This window comes from Pelecanus crispus, chromosome 10 (genome assembly GCF_030463565.1).
Source record: "Pelecanus crispus isolate bPelCri1 chromosome 10, bPelCri1.pri, whole genome shotgun sequence".
NCBI classification, from domain to species: Eukaryota; Metazoa; Chordata; class Aves; order Pelecaniformes; family Pelecanidae; genus Pelecanus; species Pelecanus crispus.
Window position 1 is genome coordinate 37,240,975 of NC_134652.1, and position 22,600 is coordinate 37,263,574.

General features: G+C 40.3%; 1 protein-coding gene across 3 annotated transcripts; it reads right to left on the bottom strand.

Moving 5' to 3' along the window:
• Window positions 1-3,074: 3,074 nt before the first annotated feature.
• On the bottom strand, window positions 3,075-21,186 carry SLC25A16 (solute carrier family 25 member 16). 3 transcript variants are annotated; one of them, XM_075717433.1, is made up of 9 exons: window positions 21,093-21,186; window positions 20,155-20,247; window positions 17,775-17,908; window positions 15,921-15,984; window positions 8,989-9,110; window positions 8,388-8,454; window positions 7,425-7,587; window positions 6,468-6,536; window positions 3,075-4,629 (listed from the first exon to the last, which is right to left on the bottom strand). In XM_075717433.1, the coding sequence occupies exons 1-9, from the start codon at window positions 21,184-21,186 to the stop codon at window positions 4,473-4,475; spliced, it is 963 nt and encodes a 320-aa protein (XP_075573548.1). In that variant the 3' UTR covers window positions 3,075-4,472. The 3 variants fall into 3 exon arrangements, with proteins under 3 accessions (XP_075573548.1, XP_075573550.1, XP_075573549.1); XM_075717435.1 differs by lacking the exons at window positions 17,775-17,908; window positions 21,093-21,186 and having other exon boundaries at window positions 20,155-20,188; XM_075717434.1 differs by lacking the exons at window positions 17,775-17,908; window positions 20,155-20,247; window positions 21,093-21,186 and adding an exon at window positions 17,675-17,709.
• Between the last annotated feature and the right edge of the window lie 1,414 nt (window positions 21,187-22,600).

A 22,600-nucleotide genomic window follows, 5' to 3' on the forward strand; every position in this document is an offset into this window, starting at 1 on the left:
ATACATAGATTTCCTTTATTCACTTTTTTTTTTTTTGTTTGGTGGCTACTACTTCAGCAAAACATTCTGGATCTGAGGCCATTTCTAGCAAAGATCGAAGGACAGGTATTAAATCTATTCTTAACACATCAGTATGACTGTTCTGTAGTTTAAATGTCAGTTTAAATGATGTATTAAGAGTTTGGTCTTGTATCTCTTTAATGTAGCCAAACATTGGGAAACAGTATGAGGCTCTAGTCCTGCAAAGATGACAGCTTCGGCCAGTGGTTCGACATCCCAACAGAAGGATCAAGGCTTGAATTTTAAAAGGTGAGAACATACTTAAATTAGCCCCTTTACCTTTCTTTGGGATAGTCCTGAAATACATGCAGTAAACTACATATTTGTTGTTTTCTATTGCAGAACCTCTAATATAAGCTCACTTATAATTCAATAGTTACGCGTCGATACTATTAAATGCACAGTCACATAATTTGGTATAGTATTAAAAGAGATTACATAAATTCTTTTACTTTGTACACTTGATAACCTTGTGTTCTGTAGCCTCTTTCATGTTGCCCATATGTCTCTTACATACTAAAAAAGAAATATGGTTATAAAAGTACAAAATATGCTTTAAATATTTTAAGTTAGCTAAATCCAAGCAGTCTGGGGAATCTCTACGAAGAGTCTGTGAAAACCAGAAAAACACCAAACCTTATTTTAGTACCAAAAGTTGCACTGAAGTGTTCTGACTATGGCTCTTTTAATTTGTTCTGGTATCAGTGGTTGAGAAAAATGTTCTTACAATTTTAAGATACATCAGCATTCTCCATCAAGTTTGAACTGTGGAAATTCAGGAATTTATTACCAAAAACTTGTTATCACAAGATAATGAAATTTGTTCCTTCCAATCCTGTGACAAACAGGGAGTTAGCTGTCTATACTTAGAGTTAACATGCTTTATGTGCCCTCATTCTTTAGGCTACAGATTTAATCAGGGAAACCTGTAAGGGGAACCTACAGCTGTGTCTTCCCCAGCAACTGACTCAGTAACATATATACTTGCCTGCTGCCACCACAGGTAACTAGTTTATTCAATCACAGAATGCTTTGGGTTGGAAGGGCCCTTTAGAGCTCACCCAGCCCAGCCCCTGCAGCGAGCAGGGGCATCTTTAAGTCAATCAGGGTGCTCACAGCCCCGTCCAACCTGGCCTGGGATGTTTCCAGGGATGGGGCCTCTACCACCTCTCTGGGCAACCTGTGCCAGCGCTTCACCACCCTCAGTGTAAAAAATTTCTTCCTTATATCCAGTCTAAATCTATTCTTCTTTAGTTTCAATCCATTATTCCTTGTTCTGTCACAACAGGCCTTGCTAAAAAGATTCCTAAAGCTAAATCTGAGATTAAATTTACCTTGCATCAGATCTAGCAAGTGTGCAGCCACAGTTGTGAGCTGGTTCAGTAAGGTGACACCAATAAAATCCATTCATTTCTTTTAGTGGGTTAACCTTTCATCAGCTCAGTGGAAGCACCATGGTATCTAGTCCACCTACCCTGGACGAGGCAAAATGTCAAACAGCACCCAAAGGTGCAGTTAAGTAGCAGAATAAAACAGTATAAATTAGCTGTAAGGAAAGCTGTCAGCTTCCTGAACTGATTTACTACGCAACCGTGCTAGCACTGTGGTAAGAGAACAGGTCAGATCCTGCCAAGAGGAGTGGAAAGGAGAGCGAGGACAGGAAACCTGACTGAGACCAGCCTGAAGCACCCTGGGATCCACCCTGAAGCACCCTGGGATCCACTCTCAGGATGCTCGGGGCAGTCTGTCACACGTCACTGAAGCAGAGGTCTCTGACCTGAACAGACTCACTCACACACACAGAGAGAATAAAAACACAGTTAAGGACCAAGCAGAGAGATCTTTTCTTTTATACCTGTTTGAATCAAACAGATACTGTTGGTTTGAGTTGCAAACACAAAAGGCAGCTTGTAACAGGTGCCTTTCATGCTCCTTTTTCAGGGAAGGAGGGGAGGAATTTGAAGAGTGTCAATGGAATATGTCCACCTCCAGGTCTCAGCTCATTTAAATGAGCAACAAAAAACATCTGGAGATTAGTAATGAAATAGACATTCGAATTAGTGTTAAAAAAATGGTTCAAACACCTGAAAGCTTTCTGTGTAATGACTGCAAACTGCAATATTGGTCATACGTGCGTGCCATACATTTACAGCTGGCAAAATTTTCAATTGTAAGAATATGGAGATGGAAATATGGAATTTATTTTAAAGACACAGTGTTTAATCACTGGAAACAAACCCCCCCCCCAAGACTGAGATTTCCAAGACATCATGGATGAGCCTGTATGAGACTGCCTCACCTGAAGGAGTCCTAAAATGCTGAGACTTTCTTTTCTACTTCTACATCAAGCAGTATTGGAAATAGGTGGTTTTAACAGAGTTTAAAAATATTATCCAAGGCTACATGGCCAGTTCTTCACAAAAATAACTACTTCACTGGACAGAACTATTAGTTATGAGATTATTGTTACATTAATTTTTAGGAAATAAAGACAAAAACAGATATTCAAGCCCCTTCCATTTGCAGAAAAAGTAAACAAAAAATAATTAGAAAGTATGTTATTAAGGCATAGAAATTAGCTTGGCTGGAGCCTGATTGTGTACTTTTTACTGGGTAAAATTAGATGTTGCTTGTTCAGTACACTGAAAATACTGAAGAGACAGACAAAAAAACCACAAGGGAATAAATCCCTCAGTAGTTTGAGAAAAATGGCACATTTCTCTTCTCGTTATTTTTTTTCTTTCCCAATAGGGTGGATTTAGCTCTCCCACAAGGACTTTTAAAGCTAAAGATTCACTGTGATATTGGTTAGTTTTCCTTTAAGTAAAACTAAAGGTCAGATTAAAAATCTTATTTGTTTTATCTTAATTAAGATGACAACGTTATCCAGATTTACAAGGGCAAACATATAGGTAATTCCAGAAATATGCATTCTTTCTGGCTGCAACACATGCAAATCACACAAAGACACTAGTTCAAAATTTTTAATAAAATAAATTCAGATACATCTCATTCTCTGTCCATAGCTACATTGTTAAATATAAAAGAAATACATACTTTTAAGAAACTGGAAAAAAAAAAATTGAGCCCCAAAAGTTGGTATTGAATATATAACTCAAAATCCAGTTTGTCAAAATTAAGCAAATCAATCTTTCCATCCAGCACTTAACATAATCATTACCAATTCTTAAAAGACACTGCTAAAATATTTACAATAAATAAATAACTTACATCACTTAAAGAAAATGCTTTACAGTTTCCTGAATCAAGTGAGTAAAATCAAAAGTACCAATGCAAATCATGTATAAACAAATCTGGAAAATAATTCCCTCTGCAAAAGGAACTGTAGTAGGACAAAAACATGTGATAGTCTATTGCATACCATACTTCAGAAACAGTACGTGTACACATCTACAGACTCCAATACAATCTTCATTTTCTTTTCTTGCACGGGAGGTCGAATATGGTCCATATGCCTAAATACGTAAATGCAGCAGCATGCAGTCTTGTTTGTCACCATGTTTTACGGTAGGGACAAACCTGTTTACACGAGCTAGTACTGGAAAGTACATAAAATACTCAGCCTTCAATAAACTGAATAGAGAACATTCAGCTCCACAGAAAAGGTACAGAAATACCTTGTAAGATTAAGCCCATACTAACTGCCTTAAGGAGATCTTTTCTAGCACTTGTCACTGTAAAAGTTCCCCCTGGTTTTATTTGTGTTGACACAACATTTTTTAGAGTAGAATGTATGCCAAGCAACTGGTTTCCAAATTGCAAGATTTCTAATAACGTTAAATACATCTTGTCATTATTTATCAAAATGGTTGAAGAGACTTTCATGTGTACCAATCTGAAGATACATGCATTGTTCTTGCATACAGAAAACTTGTACAAAAAAAGAACGAAAAAAGATGCTTAAGTTGTGGTCTGCTGAGTTCAACTTCTACAGAGCTGGCAAGTATTTGCATGAAAATCATTGCATTTTGTTCAAATCAGTTTATTCAATTTAATTTTTAAAGAAGAACAGATGTCTAACTACTAGCCTAAAAAGCAATACAACCATGTGTGTAACTCCTGGAATGGTGATAAAGCTAAATAACTAACAGCTTGAAACTTGTATAAAATATGGGTGGAATTTTAAAACTGTGTAAGTCTTAACATTAATCTAATGAAGCCTAGAAGATCAAGTGCAAAAAAATATTTATAGCTAACTAATGTTTATTTTGATCTGTCTCCTGGTTTGACTCCAGGAAATTAACCACATTTTGGCAAATAAAAATGTCAGACAACAGCAGTTCCACAGTAACAGATAGCTTTTTTTTTTTTAAACTTCAAGTAATTTACTCACCAATATAATCTGAGGACTGATAGTGTAGTTTTACAGGAAAGTCTTAAAAAAAAAAAAATTAGTTGAGGTGCAAGAATTGTTTCATAAGTTCATATGTGGTAAAAGCCACAGCCTGGGAAGGAATACAACGAATATAATTTAGAGATAAACCACGGTATAATCCTCTTCGTATTCCATGTTGTTGATACACATATTTCAGTGTCTGCACCATTGTACTGGAAAAATAAGAACTCAAATCATTATTTGCTATACATATTCAAGTCAAAATTACTTTCTTTAAATACAAGACACTTGTTTGACTTGGTTCTTAAGAGATCTATGGAGGAAAAACCCGGGGGCTCCCTATTAGCAAAACATTATAGTCTTTTCAGGACTCGGAAGACAGTCTGAGCTTCTGCAAGCAATTCGGGTGCAAGGGCTGGGAATTGGAAATAGGACAGTGCAATCCCATCTAAAGAAGTTTCAGTCTGAAAATACCTGCCCTAGAAGACCCAATAAAACATTGCACAGCAGAATGGCTATGCATATTCTGTTGCCTGTCTGGCAGGAAGGAGTTCAGAAGCATCAATTCTTCTTACAAAAACAATGCAGAGTAACAGAAACATCATTTGCCCAATGTAGCACACACTTCTTGCATGAAAGGTCAATATTTAGGGCTTGTATCCCACCCTTTCTCTGAGCACAGGATCATACCCATCCTTCTAAAGCTCTGCATATACAATTTATTTTAGCTCTGTATTCTACATCTTGCATGTGCGTAGCTTCCTCCACCATGACACAGGCCTAGTGTTTTCTCTCAAGAGAGAAATGCTAGGATTTGTGTAAGTATATAATATTTGACCTTATTAAAAGCAGAATTTGCAGTATATATATGCAAGGAGAGTAATTTTCCTCACGTACTTGTATTGAAACAGAGCAAATGGACATTAAATGCAAAGCCCTTGAGTAAAAAAATCTGTGAGGTGCTCAGTACTTGCAAGCTATTAAAGACACTGCTCTTTGAGCACTTCCTTATGCCTCAAAGCATCAAGATTTCCTACTTTTTTTATGTCCTCTTCCTCTAAAGACATATATGACTACAGCTCTCTCCAAACACGGTCACAACAATATTGTTAAATTGGGAGGCCTAACGTCTGTAAAGGTAGTTCTCACAAACGCTGAACATAAAACCCCAAGAACAATTAACACATTTTTATTTTAAAAGTATCTGGAGTGGAAAATTGAAAAAAAAAAAACCAAAAAACCAAACAACTTAGGCTGCTAAGGAAAACAGAACAGCAACTTTCACAGTAAGCAACATCTATGTTGTTTATGAAAGGTCACTAAGACAGACTACTATTACTAGGATCCAATTTGCCATGCAGGAGGTTCACACTGCATCACGCTGCATTCAGACATACACAGTTCCACAAGATTGAAAGTAACCAAGATAAAACTGTCCTGGAATCTAATTTGGTTGTGGCAATTTGAAATTCAGAAAGTTTTTCAAGGTGAGAGCTGATTTAATACTATGATTTTAAGGATATTCTGGTACTTCCACTTCTACTGGACTGAAGCACATGACTAAAAAACCTGGAGGAACCCCAACTACATGTGGGGTGTGGGACATCACTGTAAATGCAAGAAAGGTCAAATAAAACAGCATTATATATAATCATCTTATGGAACAGACTCTGCACCATTTAAAACCACTTTGAAACATTTCATTTCAGTAGAGCGTGCAGTCTCTCTCTTAGGGATCCTGCTGAACTTAAAGAAAGACATCGCAAGTTGAGTTAAAATTAAAAAAAAAACAAACCAAACCCTATGTTACTGATACAAACACAGTATTAGTAACAACAGTGTCATTGTGATTTCAGGGGGTTTTTTAACCCCAGAGTGATAATGGCAGATTTTGTCTGTGTGGAAACTTATTAAAAGAATGAAGAAATCAACACCACAGTAGCTTTTTTTTTAAAAAAAAAAAAAACCACAAAAAACCTTAATACCAAGAATTTAGCTTTGCTCAGACATCTAAGAATTCAGTTACTAAGGATGAAAAGAAAATACTTACAGGCACTTTTCAGAGTCTGGGAGAACTGCTCCTAACTGCATTCGCCTACGAGTTACATCAAGGGGATATCTGCAGAGGAGATATTTGAACAGCACTTCAACCAGATGTGTGGTGACTATATGCATATTGTTTAAAAAAAAGAGTACAAAGAAGTCCACGTGCAACCTCCAAGCTCCCTTTTCAGTGAGTCAGGAATCCAGCTCAGATTCTCAACACAGCTCAAAGTTCTCCAAAAAGGGAGACTTGCCCTATACAACCAAAAACAGCAAATCAGATATCTTAATATATTCCATTTGGCACAAGTAAGGAAGATACATGAAGATCAGATGAGAGTATAAAACAGTCTGTAAAACGCTGGAGGGAGAAGACACCTGAATCGAAAACAAAATTAACAGTTTAAGGATTAATAGAAAATGACATTTGTAATGCAGTGATTTAGTGAAAAATTGATGCCATGTAAGTCCATTAAATTAATTTTCTGGACAAAATAAAACATGACAAGGACAGCATGAGAATGGAGAAAGCAGGCAAAGTAATAGAAAAAAGTAATGCCAAATACAATATCTAAGACTTGGGGGGTTTTTTGTTTTGTTTTTTTTTAATTCTATGGCTTCACAGGTTACATTGCTTTGAAAATAAATTGGAGTAACAAAATTCTGCAAATTATGTTCATGGTCAAAATTTCATAGCTTACCAAGTAAGATTGCAACTGACTTTAGGAGATTTATCTGAATTTGTTTAATTGGCCTAAAGCATATATCTTTAAAGATCCTGAAGATTAAATAGATATTTAGTAAATGAAACACTAGGAAATAACTGAATTCCAGTGTCTGATTAACCTGACTTAAAAACCTTACTGATAGCTAGACTTACATAAAATCATATTCTCTGATAAAAGTTTCTTCAGAATGTACAGCTATATAGAAAAAAAAACAAACAAACAATACCCAAACTTACGATATCGTCTGAGCTATTGCTCCAGCTATGCCACCACACAGCAGATTTACATGTGTTTTCAAAACTAAGACATCAGGATTATCTAATGAAGGCCGTCCAAGCAAGTTAGGTGCTTGAGCAAGTCCAATGCTCTTTAAGGTACCAAAGGTAAAAAATGAAAAACCTAAAAGGAAATTTAATTTTATGTACTTTCATAAAGAAGCAAACTGTTTGTCGATGCATCATCATCATCATAAACAAAAAGCTGTAATTACAACATGAAACTATTTTCCAATTCCTTTACAAGTGTTTCTTAAGCAGAAAGGAATAGACAAATAATATTTTGAACTTCTGCAGTAATTTCTGTCCCAATGAATTAGTGTTTATAATTAACATTAAAAGAATGCTATAAATAAGCTAGACTGTGGGTTTTAAATTACTGGATTGTTGTTAAGAGTAACTCCTAAGATCTTTTTAACTGAAGAACATCTCTCATCTTTTAAATAGGAGTGTAGTTAGCTGGGCAGTTCTGATGTTCCTCCCTCCCACGTCACCCGCTGCTTTAGCTTGTGTAAGTATTCACATAAAAGTCTCCAGGAGATGGAGCCAATACAGAGGCTCTAAGCCTCCATCTATAGAGCACTCTGCTCTCTCATGGATCTACCTGTTTGAGAGAAATATCCTATGTGCTTTCTTGTGGGAAAACAGGAAGCAGAAGAACCACTATTTCACCTCTCTCCCTCTCAACTCCAAGTTTCAGAAAAACTAGGCTTTGCATATTGAAGATGTTTTAACACACATTGGTCAAGTCTAGATTAAGATTGAAGAGTTGCAAATGCTGCTACTGGCCTCCCCTCTCCATTCAGTGAAAAACAGAATCCTTGATTTTAACAGAAGCTAATTAACTAGGCGTGCAAATATATTATGTACATTTAGTAGCGCACATAACTGCTGAAGGACTGCCACGTTCTGTTTTTAACTTACCCGCATATGGCGCCATTCCTACAACAGTTGGCATCAGCCCTCTGTAGAACCCACTAAAACCACCTTCCTTTGAAAGAAAAACACAAGTACATTTGTGGCAAGAAATACAACAAGTGTCTTAACAAGTTATACGACTGTTCATACAGATTCATGACAGCAATCTGACTAGCATCATCTAGCACCAAGGAGCTAACATCAAGTTCCACTTCTTGTGCTTGAAGAATTGAGGGGACAACTGCCTGGCTCCATAGGAGGTAAAGAAGTAAAAAATGAAGGAGAAAGATCTACATCCAACATCATAATCTAGGAGACATTTCTGCATTATACATATCCCTCCTCCCCAATTTTTTTTGTATCATTACTACTTGTTCTTGAAAAGCAACTTCTCTGCTGTTTTTGACCTCCCACTTACACGAGTCTTAGCTACATCTTAGCAACCTAAGTAGAAGGAAGCATCCAGATAGTTTTTTACATTAAAAATTCCATGTGCACGCAATGAAGTCATGTTATTTTCCACGAAGCCACTATTTTCAATGCAGTGCAACATTCTTTAAAGAGCATATTCTGCTTTGACAGGACTGAAGATTAAAAGAAAAAATACCTTTGTGTAAATCATCTTGAATGCATGGATAATTCCCATGTACTTGTGTTCCCCTTTTACTTGGAACGCCAGACGAACTCTAACCATATCAAGAGGGTAAGTACAAATCACTGCTGTAATACCTTTATTAAAAACAAAAACAAAACAAGCAAACAAAACTCACCTACACCTTATCTGATTCTAGGATTATTTTGAAAATTAGAATTTCCTTTTGTGGCAGTGAATATAATAGCATATACAAATTCTTTTCTTAAGGAAACACTTAAAGTCACTTATAATCAGCAAATAGGAACACTAACTTCAGCAACACATGAAGGAGTTATGTTTATACTCGGTGTCCACTGAAGCTGCACACCTACGCCTTGATTTTCCAAAGACTTACAGGCCTAACTGTATTCACGTGAGCAATCTTCTTTAACTCCATGGCTCATAAGCATCAGGCTAGTCAAGTGCATCAGCTTTACTGGATTGCGACCATGAAACCTAATCCTACCATATCTTTTTAAAAAAAAAAAAAAAAAAATTCAAACCACCAAATTTACATGTTTATTCTAATGACATTTAAAATGAAGTCAGGATCGTACTGATGAAGACTACTTAACTGCATTGCGTTACTCCATTTTAATAGTTCATGTCACACCAGCACTTCCGTTTTAAAACTCTGACCAAAAAAAAGCTATTTCTAGACTTAAGATGCCAAAAAAATAAAAATCTTAGGATTCATCCAGTTATGAACTGTTTCAAAACTGATTAGATGCTGACCAACTTGTAATTTTGGAAACAGAAATCCAGTACAGAGAAAACGGTTACCCGAGTAACAAATTCTTTCCTACTGCTAGTTTTTGAGGTAAACCACTCAATTGCTGACAAATTATTTGGAGGGAATAGTTAAAACTGTTTACTAAAAACAGAGGTCATTTTCTGGTGATATACCACCATCACTAAAAACAAACAAACAAAAAAAAAAAAAACACCACCACTGGGAAAAGGAGGCAAGGAAAGCAAAAACCTTCATGATTGATATTGTTTTCTAGCAGCCACTCTGATTCAGCTAAACATCACCCTTAAAAATTGGTCCTGCAGAAGATAAGCACTTTTTCTGTTGGCAGGAAATTGCCACTTCCCCTTAAGTTTTAATAGTCTCTTAATGATATCTCTTTTTGTAGGTCTATCATTTCCCCTCCTTTCTACAAAGTCAAGAGAAAACCACAACAGGGAGGGGGAAAAAAAAAGAACAAAACAGCAACAAAACCCAAACACAACACAACTCCAGCAAACAAACTTTTCATAACTTTTATGTCTGGAGGGAAAAAAAGCAACTTTAGTATGCTTGAATGATTTGACAGAATATATCAGGATTAGATGGGGAAGGGAAGGAAAAAAAAAAAAAACCACCGTGAGCGAGCTATCCAAAAAGCTGACGCTGGTCACCTGAGAGTAAAATTTGTGGCATTCTGGAGTATCCTACCAGTAATTTATTTTAGAAGACAAAAACATCTCGTTCAGAGATTTTGGACAATTCCTCTGAACGGAAAGCAGACATCTGCAGTTGATTTCTGATGTTATCTCACCCATAGGGTTCAAAAGTTGGAAGCTGCAGAACACCAAAGCAACTTTAGGACTGTTTCCACTGACCAACATTATTAAATGCAATCCCTCAGACTACAGCCTTTTCCTAATGGATTGCCTGAGATGTCCAGAAATACTGTAAAATGGATGAATTCAAGCAGTTTAAAAAAAAGAATTAAAAAAAAAAGCAGGGAAAAAAAAAGCTTTTACAGAGCTTAAGAGTTCACAGGAAAGTCATCCCACTTCAGAAAACAAGCAACTTTATCCCCCTTCTCTTTCCAATCATGCACTGACATGTATCCAGGAATATTCTCTGAACAAAGGCTAGCAATGAGACCAACCAAGTGCTTGGTGAATGCACTAACTAGTGAACACAGTCCAAAAATAGTACAGTTGAAAAAAACCAAATCAGATGGAACTGAAAGAAACCACATGTCGTAAGGATTTAAATAGGATTTTTGTTTTTTTAACTTAAAATCATCTAGCCATGAATTCAGGGGAAAAAAAAGGATTTCTAACATCAGCCACAAAATATGCTTTCTTGAAGCAACTGGGAGAGGCATGTTACTGCTTACTGTTCATGTAAGCAGAATGTACATACAAGGGATCTAGATTTCCTTCGGGGCTCAGAAGAGACAACATCCTTTCTGGGAGGAATGACAGCCAGCTTTGGGACACAAAGTCATTGTGGTGAAGTCTACAAAATTACTAATCTCATGTCTACTCCCTAAATATTATGAGTTATCAGAAGTCAGACCAAAGCATCTTAAGGCTGATTCCCTGTCTTGAGGAAGCAAAGTCTATCCCAAATAATGTGAGTTGAGCCAAAAATCTCTCCCGTGGTTGGTTAAACAGGACAGAATTGGAAGTATCTCAACAGTTAAGACATACACACTGCAATTCCCAGGGTCTGATCTGAAATAATCAGAGCAATGTAGTTCCTCCCTCTTTTAAGGAACCACTTCTTCAAAACCAGCAGACTTTCTCATTGCAAATGGTGACTCAGAGGAGCTTTCTTCACTTACCATGTTGTCCTCAAGCACCTCTGACCACTCTTGGGGACAAGATGCTGAGTTACACAGACCTTTACTGAGACTTAGCGTCAGTGAAGCACAACAGGAATTAGACTGTCCTTCATTTGCTTCCCAGGCTTTGGGAGTTAACAATGAGATCAGCTGTAGGGATTTCTCTCTCTCCCAACTTCCCTGCTATTCCTCCCTTCTTAGTAATTTTCTTTCTTTGAAAATAAGAATTAAAAACCATCTGGAGCAGGGACAAGTAAACTACATTTACAAAGATCAAGTACTGCAAACATATCTGATGTGCAAGTTTTTAATGACTTCTGTATCATGCTCTCTGTACTTTATGAATAACCACGCAGATCAAATTAAGTACTACCAGGTGATTCAGAGGTATACAGTTCAAAAAGCGATAAACACAAGTCACAGCCTTGAACTGCAGAAGATACGCTCCTTATCTAGTATGAAGTAGATTAATTTATCAAGGAAGGCATCTTCTGAACAAAACAAAGCTTCAGGAAGTACACATACAGAGAAATAGCTGATGACAAAGAATATTTGTCAGACAGGTTGAAGAACTGCCTGATTTACAAAGCCTACTATTTCTAGACCTCCAATATATAATGGTTTGTTTCTGAATTGCACCTGAAGAAATAAACAGCATAGCTTCTATTAAAATGTTGACTCAACTAGGTAACTGTTAATTACATAGTATTTAAAATTGAGACAGCAGTATCCTCCTAGATCAGTACTGTTTTCCAATCACTTTTACTAAAAGTAAAAAGACAAAAACAAAAACATGCTTTCTGTATCAGTTTCATGGAACTTGAGTTTATTCTAGATAACTTCTAGTCTTTTTTTGGCTTTTTTTTGAAGTCAATCAAGCACAGAGGAGGAAATACACATTTCTGTGCTTTAATTCAGATTTTTCAATTAGAAAATTAAAAAAAGATTTAGATTTGCAAAATCATCCTGTGATACAGGTGTTATTTGACCATTTTGTTTCCTAAACCCCACTAACCTCTATGATTTCTCTCTCTTCTCCCGAGCTCTGTCTTTCCTTAAAAGAAGTTACACACCATTTATCTGTTAATGAGGTGTTACAGCTGAAATTTGAATCACACAAGGCTCAGGAAATTCAGAGTTAAAGTTTCCACAGTAACTTTAAGTTGGCCCCCTTAAATATATGCATTACAATAGGTTTTTCTTTTCTCTCACTCCACTACCCCCATCCTCATTGCCTTGTTTTTCCCTGTGGATATGCTTTTGATCCTGTTTATCAGTTACAGAAGATACTCAAATGTTTCCCACCACTTTGAAGCTGATTCAGGTCTGTTGACTGCCAGTAATGTTGGAAACACTGACATAAGCAAGATTTAAGTATCAGTAACGTACACAGAAGTGAAAGCAGACAGCTGTGTGGCTAGATGGTGTAGAGCAGACAAAAAGGAAGGGGAAACGAGGGCTATCCATTTTCAACTGCCTAATATTGGATTCCAAGAAACTGTGAAGACCGCTCTCCACCAGCACTGGGGTGCACGCAGCACACTGTCTCCTTTAGTCATTTAAACTTGGAAGAAGCAAAATAATCTCCCTTATTGGAGCCAGCAAGAGACTTAAGCCACAGGAGTTAAAGTAAGAAATACTACCAATTGCTTTTAAAAGTCTTTTCTTATTTTGTTTGGGGTTGGAAGGGACCTTAAAGATCATGTAATTCCAACCCCCCCTGCCATGGGCAGGGACACCTTCCGCTAGACCAGACTGCTCAAAGCCCCATCCAACTTGGCCTGGGATGGGGCACCCACAATGTCTCTGGGCAACCTGTTCCAGTGCCTCACCACCATCACAGTGAAGAATTTCTTCCTTGTATCTAATCTCAGTCTCCCCTCTTTCAGTTTAAAGCCATTACCCCTTGTCCTATCACTACAGACCCTTGTAAAAAGCCCTTCTCCAGCTTTCTTGTAGGCCCCCTTCAGGTACTGGCAGGCTGCTGTAAGATCTCCCCCGCAGCCTTCTCTTCTCCAGGCTGAACAACCCCAACTCTCTCAGCCTGTCTTCATAGGAGAGCTGCTGCAGCCCTAGGATCATCTTCATGCCCTCCTCTGGAGCCCCTCCAACAGGTCCATGTCCTTCTTACGTTGGGGGCCCCAGAGCTGAACGTGGTACTCTGGGTGGGGTCTCACGAGAGCGGAGTAGAGGGGCAGAATCACCTCCCTTGACCTGCTGGCCACGCTGCTTTTGATACAGCCCAGGAGATGGTTGGCTTTCTGGGCTGCCAGCGCACGTTGCTGGGTCACGTTGCGCTTCTCATCAACCAACACCCCCAAGTCCTTCTCCTCAGGGCTGCTCTCAATCCATTCTCCGCCCAGCCTGCGTTTGTGCTGGGATTGCCCTGACCCATGTGCAGAACCTTGCACTTGGCCTTGTTGAACTTCATGAGGTTCACATGAGGGCCCACCTCTCAAGCCTGTCAAGGTCCCTCTGGATGACATCCCTTCCCTCCAGCGTGTCGACTGCACCGCACAGCTTGGTGTCATCGGCAAAGGTGCTGAGGGTGCGCTTGATCCCACTGTCCATGTCGCCAAAGATGTTAAACAGCGCCGGTCCCAATACTGACCCCTGAGGAGCGCCGCTCATCACTGGTCTCCACTTGGACATCAAGCCGTTGACCGCAACTCTTTGAATGCGACCATCCAGACGGTTCCTTATCCACCGAGGAAACTTCTGGATCAGGTTTCAAACTCCACACTCTTCTTAGCACCTCCTTCCTCCCCTGTATCTTCTTGGCATATTCAATATAAACTCTACCCTCTTATTTATCTAATGAATATCCCAAAGAACAGTTAATGCCACCTAGTAAACAAATAGTAAGACTCTCACATGCGATACTATTACTATGCCTGACTGCTATATGCATGTCGCTGCACACCTAAGTCTAGCTCATCTACTCAGTTTGGGGGTTCTCAATACCAGACTACTGAGTATATTGTACTTAAATGCACCACACAAAGCGTTTCATTTGATCATGGTTTCTAGATAGTACTGTACATTAGTTTTATTTCCATTACACTAACCACACAAAACAGATTTAACCAGTAAGGTGCTTAAAACGATGCCAGATGCTATTAATTTAGCTACGCAAAGAATTCCAGCATGTCCAACACTGACAGAGTTAAGCTGATTATTCAATGTTTTCACAGTGCCTCACAAGTCAGGTTCCAGGTCTCTGACAAGGCTCCTAAAAAAGCTAATAACAAGCTTGCTTTTTTTTGGGGGGGGGGGGGGGGGGGGGGGGGGGGGGGGGGGGGGGATAGTGGTTTTTAGTACAGTTAAAGCCAGGAGAAAGAAAGGAAAAACGGGGGGAAAAAAAAAAATCTATGTATTTTTTCTACTTCTTTCAGATAGAAAGTCAGCCAAGTCCTGGAACATATCTTGCCAAATGGGTTTTGCTAGTTTTTAGGATCTCTGAATTGTTTCATTTCATTGTCTTTCCTTTTCACCTGATGGCATGCAAAGCCAAAATACTTTCATGAGGTCTTCCTAGTTTAACTAAAGGTAGAATTAACAAAACCCAGTATTTTTATTGCAAAAGCAGCTAAATATTAATACTCATTTCATAACTATTTAAGGACTGTCACTAGACAGTATTAAGCGTGTTTTACAAAGTAAAAGCACATGAAGAACCACCTTGATTAAAAATCAGTCCATTATTACTTACCTTTCCCTGTTTTTTCTTAGCTACTTTTGGCTAAACGACTAGCAAGAAGAAAACAGAGATGTATAATCATACTATATACTGGCGGTTTACAAGTGTGTTTTTCTACTGCTATTGCCCTAACTGATAATGATCTTTTTTGACGTTCACACATATGCTCTAAAGAGTATGATGACAATCCTGTGTTGGATGTTGAAAAGCATAGACATTTCCGGCAAATCCAAAGAATCCACCGATTTAAGGAGCTGCAGTTCTGTTTCTATGGGCTTATATTCAACCTACTAGCAATGGCAGACACGCTGATGAGCCAATTGTACTAAAACCTGCATCTTCATACTTCATCTCGATGACACTGGATTTTTCATTTTTTAAAAGCCATAATTAACACTGCAAAAACTGCGCTTTACAACATAGCACAGAACTCAAAGCTTGAGCAAATATGTTTTAAAGAATACTCTTGGACAAACAGTTTTCAATTAGGCAACTAGTTTTTACATTAACCATTTACTAGTATTTTCGCTTAATACAAATTTGCGACAGCTTGACCTGAAAACACATCAAATCATCCTCTAAACAAATATTAACTTTTCAGCAAAAGGGATGTCCAAAATCCAAGTACAAAACTATACCTGCCATGGATCCAGCCATTAATCGATGCACATGCCCTGAAATCCCAAGCTGCTTCTTTATTATCTACAAAATACGGAATATTTAAAATAGTCATATATCAGAAAATACAGGCAAGTACATCACACAGTTTATTAGCACATTAATGCAAACTCTGTAGCTGTTTCCAAGAAGTTTACAACACTACAAATTCAAACCAGAGCACTTAATTACTGTTAAAACAGTTTTCTGAACATTGCTGCTGTTACCATTTTCTTATTAAAAACGTGAAAGTGCTAAAATTCTACTAACAAGGCAGAACGATTAGCTGAAAGTATTTGTACTGTTTCCTTCAGAAACTAGATTAATTGTTTATTTAGTTATCTTTAATGTGTGTCAAACAAGGCAAACTGAATACCATCCTTGTTGCATGATAAGAGAGCAAAGGACACTGAGCAAAGTTGAAAAGTGACATATTTGAGAAGAGTAAATTTTTCTTCCATGCACAGCATGTGAAATGTACTCCTATAAAAGATATTTTTAAGACTTTAACTGGTTTAAAAAACAAGAAAGAAGGAAAAGAAAGAAATCGGACAAGCATTTGAGAGCAAGAACTTCCTAAGTTACACTATGTCCTGGAAAGAAGTTAGAAATTAGTTTCCAGGCTTTTATCAAATAACTGAGACTATTTAAGAAGCGGTTTCTGCTATAAAGAAGATCATTTCATATCTTCCTTCTTTAAGAATTGGGGTGGCTTTTTTTTCCCTTTTACACATTCCTGCAAAACATCTGGAATGTTTACTGTCAATTAGTAGATTAAAAAACTGCTGTGATGCTAAATGATTTCTTGAAATTTGCAGGTTCAGAAATTATTTATTTATATAGCATGGCATGCAGTCTTCTATTCAACACAACAAAAAACAAGCATAGATCAACAGCATTCATGATTACACCACAAAAAAAGAACACGTGAAACTCATTACAGTTACTTCTTTGTATCAGCCTTCTGAAATTTGCTCTTTAGGGAAGGGAATCACAATTTCAATCCCACTGTCTTCAATAAAGATCATGCAGCTTACTTCACTGGGTACTAAAACTGACCTTTCAAACACAAAATTCCATATCGCTAACAGTAAAATGGTTATTTTTCACCAAGCAATGTTTAAAAACACGTTCACGCTAACACCTGACCTCCAAAAGATGTCGTAGGGATTTATTATGTATTTATTATGAAAGAGTAAACGCACGAGAGCGGAAAGGAATCCACAAATCTTGTGGGACCCTGAAATGAGCATTTTCTCTCCCAAGTCATTTTTATTAGAGCCTGACATAGTCATTTGTCAGGTCAAATATAACAGTCAGATCCAGACAGACTTTCAAGCTGAAGTTATTCCATCCATCAAGTGCTAAGAATCCCAACACAATATAATAAAGAGGTCCCATCTTACATTTTGTTCCTACATTATTCACGAAGGGCTACCTTATAGCAATACAAATAGCAGCAGACTTTAGATTACCTCTTCCTTCCATAAAAAAAAATTATTCTCAACAATACAAAGGTACAAAAATCGGTGGGAATTTTTTTCCTTAAGCAACACTGCAAGCGGTTTCATTGTTGCCCTGACATTTTTAATGGGTAGATTCAGACAAAATTAAGCAAATTCTAAAAGACATGCAGCTAATTAGTCAGACACACAAGTTTCAGCGTTAGTTTCAATCACTTAAAGTGCGTATTCATTGTAGGCAGAAAAAAAGAAAATAAGATAAATTCAGCTACCTTTTTATATTGGTCAAATGCCATAAACTGAATTGCGCCATTGTAGAAAGAAAATAAGATAAATTAATTGTAGAAAGAAAAATAAGATAAATTCAACTACCTTTTTATATTGGTCAAATGCCATAAACTGAATTGCGCCATAAGGAAAGATTCTAATCATCATTGCCCCATTTCCTTTATACAGCCCAAGGTAACCTTCCTTTTTGGGGACAGCACACAACGTAGAAAACACTCCTGCCAGCAATACAAAAAGAGGTATTGAACAATTATATTGGGGGGAGGAGAAAAAAAAAAAAAAATCAAGTAAATATCACTGACAGTAAGAAAGCACGCATAGAACTAAGGCCGGATCATGTTGCTCATGTACCTGTGGAGAGTGGAAAATCCACTTTCAATGCGCAAACACTGCCAGAAGGAGGAGGTTTGAGGTTAAGTTTTATCAGCTTTCTCACCTCCCAGGCTCCGTGGGCCTAATTCTGAACTCATGCAGGTCAGGCTCGTGACTTGCCTGGACTGCAAGCCATCCGACTGCAGCTGCCGCTAGCCACCCACGGGAGCCAAGATGAGCGAGAGAAGGAAGCAAGCTGGCTGAGCGGCAATTGGGCCATTCCAAATAAATAACTAAGTACTTAACAGTCTAAAGCCATGGGGAAACATTCTGATATTGCTACATGCTAAGTTACAGGCTAAATGCCATCACTGAGGAAGCGAAGTAAACAAGTTTTAAGACTCTCATTACTTACAACTTAAACATCTCACACTTCCTGTCCCAGAGTTGCTGCAACAAGAAGCAATCCTATTCCCTTTTAACAGGTGGGAAATAATGCAAGATCACACAAAGTTTGGGCAAAACCTACAGTTTTATTATAAACATATTATTAGTTACGCACAATTGCTATCAAAATTGACTTTTTAATTTTTTTTGAAGGAATAAACTGTAAAACAGTTTTCATTCATATGCAACTACTTAATAATATAAGAGCTGAACATGAAAAATCTTACACATTTATCTTTCAGGAAAAAAAAAAAAAGAGTAGTTGACAAACTTTCGTTTGAAGTTTAAATAAAACAAGTACTAATCAGTTTCTGGGGTCCTAAGAATACAACATTGAACGTATTTTTAAGATGTCACGCTTATTACATGCCTCTGAAAATACTTATGCCATGATCAGAATTTATCTCTACTCTGCACTGATGAGTTACTGTTCTTATTTCTTAAAACACTCTGCTCTGAGATCCATGCGGCACGAACTCCACAGAGCGAGGGCGGTAAAATCATTTAGTGAGGGCTTTGATGAACTAGTCCATTGTGTCTCTGCACTTACAGGTATCCCATCCGCATAATTTTCTTGTTTGCCTACATGTAACAAGGACACATTTCTAATAATCAGAATCATACCTAACAGCCTAAATAGGGAAGAATGTAAAGATTTTACTTGCCAGTTATGGCACAGTGCAAAGCAAGCTGAAAATAAGGATTTGAAATGTCAGTCAAACCAATTTCAGCCTTCAATTCTCAGACTGCAGATTTGAGTGCATACTTATGTGACTGTGTTACCAAAATGCCACTTGTGTTTCCCTTTTTGGTTCAGTGAAGTGAATATATAGCCCTTGAACTTTGGTTCAAGATTTCTTTTTCCAGCCTTTTAAAAAAAAAAAAAAAAAAAAACCAATCTTTAGTCTCTAAGTTAAAAATTCCAAAGTTTCATTACATGTAAACTTAACCAACTCAAAGCTACCGTTTTTTTCTTGGCAACTGTAACGCACTTAAATTTCGGAACATAAGTTATGACATGTTTCAAGAGCATGTGACATAAAATACCTCAAGTACTATGCGCAAGAGGGCACTGTTACAGCCCCAGAGAATGGTTCTGAACATGCTGACAACTCTGAGTTTATTCTCTCACCGTGATGCAACCCGGATGCCGAATACGGATCACCTCCACCTTACGCCAAGCACAGACCCGCTCCTCGCTTCCGTTCCCATCAACCACGCTGCTGCCTACGAGAGCCAGCCTTGCGGGATTCAGCGGTCACTGTCTTGTCACCGCCGGCCCCCGAGAGGGCTACCAAGCTCTGAAAAGCACCGATTCCCACAGCCCCTGCAAGCCGGCCATCACCGCAGCAGCTACCAGCGGTGAGGGTTTTTGCATAAATGATCCCAGCTTGCAACCTGCGATTGCCAGCCTCCTACCGGCTTCAGTAAGGGGAACATCAAGCCTAGCTCTTCTGTGCCTTATTGAGGGTTATTCTGACATCTCCATCTCTAACACATCAACCAATACTTGCACAGGGCTTTGTTTTTCCTTTTAAACACTAAAAGCGTGGCACGGAGACTGCCCAGACACATACAACCTTCTGTCCGATTAGCACCTTTTTTTTTTTTTTTTTTATCAGCCGCATCGTTGAATAAATCGACATACGCAAACCAGACACATTGCATTTAAAACCAAAAATTAGACACGCAGCAGCCATCTTACCTAGATGTTTGTAATGGTGGTTATGAGCTTGCAGCAAAATCTTTACTCGATCCAGCGGTGCAGTAGTTGTTTTGGCACAACACCCTGCAACACCTTTCCAAGAGGGGAAAGAGAAAAGCGACAGGATGCGAAAGTTTGTTATGTCAGAAGATGAATAAGGGATTTTTCTAATGTGCTCTTAAATTGGTGAGGAGAAGCTCGGTTAGGACCTCGAGAAAGCCCCGACGAGCAAACAGCCTCTACCAGAAGCGCGTTACAAAACCCCCGAAGCCTTAGTGGAGCGCATAAGCTACTCTTCCCCATTACAACAAGCCAGGCCACCGCCTCTCGGCTGACCTCGCAGCAGGCGCTTTCGGGGAAAGTTACTCCGCAGCTCTCCGCCCTGCCTGCTCCCCGCCGCGGAGCGCGGCCGCAGCGGCTCCCCCGGGAGGAGCGGCTCCCCCGGGAGGAGCGGGCTCCGTGCCCGCCGCGGGCCCCGCGCTGCCTCCGGGCGAGCCCCGCCAGCGGCCGCAGCCCGACGCGGGGCCTCCGCATCAACGCCGCGCCCTGCCCGCCGCCAGCCGGGCGCTGGCTCCTTCCCCCAGAGGGTAACAACGTGCGGCTCCCTCGGCCGGGCCGCCCGCCCCACCGCCGCCGCCGCCTTCATCTTCGCCACAGCTCCCGGCCGCCGCCAGCGCCCTACCGAGGCTTCGGGGCTCTTGGAGCGTTTAATTGGCGACCGCTCGGGGCTCCTCGCTGGTCCTGGCACAGGGGCGAGCCGCCTGCGTTAGCACACGAGGGGCAACGGCAGGAGACGGCCCCCGCCTCCCAGGCGGCGACGCCCTCGACAGCGCTTTTGCCGGGGATAGACGCGGCCGCGACCTCCGCCGCAGCCCGCCCCGGCTGCCCCGCTCTCCCCCGGCGCAGCGCGGCCCCCGCCGCCGGGCAGGGGCACCCACCTCCGGCGATGAAGGAGCGCAGCCAGTAGAAGTCGCGGCGCGCCGCGGCCGGGGGCAGCGCGGCGCCGGGCCCCGCCGCCGCCGGGGAAGCCATGGGGCAGGGCGGGAGGCGGGCGGCGGCGGCGGCGGCTCCCTCAGGCGGGCGGCGGTGCCCCGGCCGCGGCGCAGGGGCGGAGCTCGGGGCGGTCACCGCGCTCCCGGCCGCGCCGAGCCAAGGCCGGGGCCCCGCCGCGGCGCCTGCGGATCGCGTCAGGGGCGGCCCGGCCCGCCCCGCTGCTGCCTGCCCCGCTCCGGCGGCGGTGGCCCGGGGAGGCCCGAGCTAGCCCGCCCGGAGCCGCCGGCGCTCGCCCTTGTCTTGGCCCGGGGCCCGCAGCGGGGAGGATGGCGAGCGGGGAGCCGGCTTCTCGGCTGGCGGTGGGAATGGGGGCTGCCCCCGGGGGTCGCCTGCTGCTGCTTACAGGGGGCCATCCGTGCCCTCTTAGAATCGCTTAGGCTGGAAAAGCCCTTCACGATCACCCAGTCCAACCATTACCCTACACTACTAAGCCCACACTAAGCCAATCAAGGGTAGACTAGACCAAACCATGTCCCCAAGTGCCACATCTGCCCGCTTTTTGAACACTTCCAGGGATGGGGACTCCCCCACCTCTCTGGGCAGCCCGTTCCAACACTTGACCACCCTTTCCATAAAGAAATTTTTCCTAATTTCCAACCTAAACCTCCCCTGGCACAGCTTGAGCCCGTTCCCTCTGGTCCTATGGCTAACCACATGGGAGAAGACATGGGCTTTAGACCTCTAGGTGCATGCAACCAAAATCTAAATAGCTTTACATAGCCTACACAATAAAGCACGTCGATACAATAAAGCACATCAATTTTTTTTTTTAAGCATTTAAATAGCTACTTCGTGCTAGAACATCAACATTTCTTTTGTCTATAATTACAGTTTCCTGAGAAAAAATGTTCAGTATTTTTATTCATATTCAAGTTTCAAAATGCATCAGAAAGGGAAGTAGGTGCTGCAAAAAGTTTGGGGGTTTTAGAATCAGGAAGGTCAAACCCAGTACGAACTCTGCAGCTGTCAACATTTTTTGCAATTTTTCAGGTTTTCTGCAGTAGCTCTGTTGCATGCAGTATAGAGGGCTTTCCAGGAGGCATTTAGTTAAACTTTTGTCCTCAACTCTTGAAAAAAAAAAAAAAACCCACCCCCTCAATGCTGGTGCACAGTGTAAGGAAGGAGAGCATACCTGATGCCAGCCACTGGTGAGAAAGTGAGTGCTGTCAGCTTTTCTCTCAGTTTTCTGCAGCTACTCATATATTTCTCATACACTTTTTGCCCCATACGCCTTGACCCAAGTTTCAAGTTTTTCATAGACCAAACTCCCTTTTTTAAAAGTCAGTCTTTTAACATGAAGGAAACGGTCAAACATCTCAAGGCTTGCACAAGTAAAATGAACCCACTTCCCAACAAATTTACGGAAACATTTTTTCTTCCTGCTTGTGTCAAA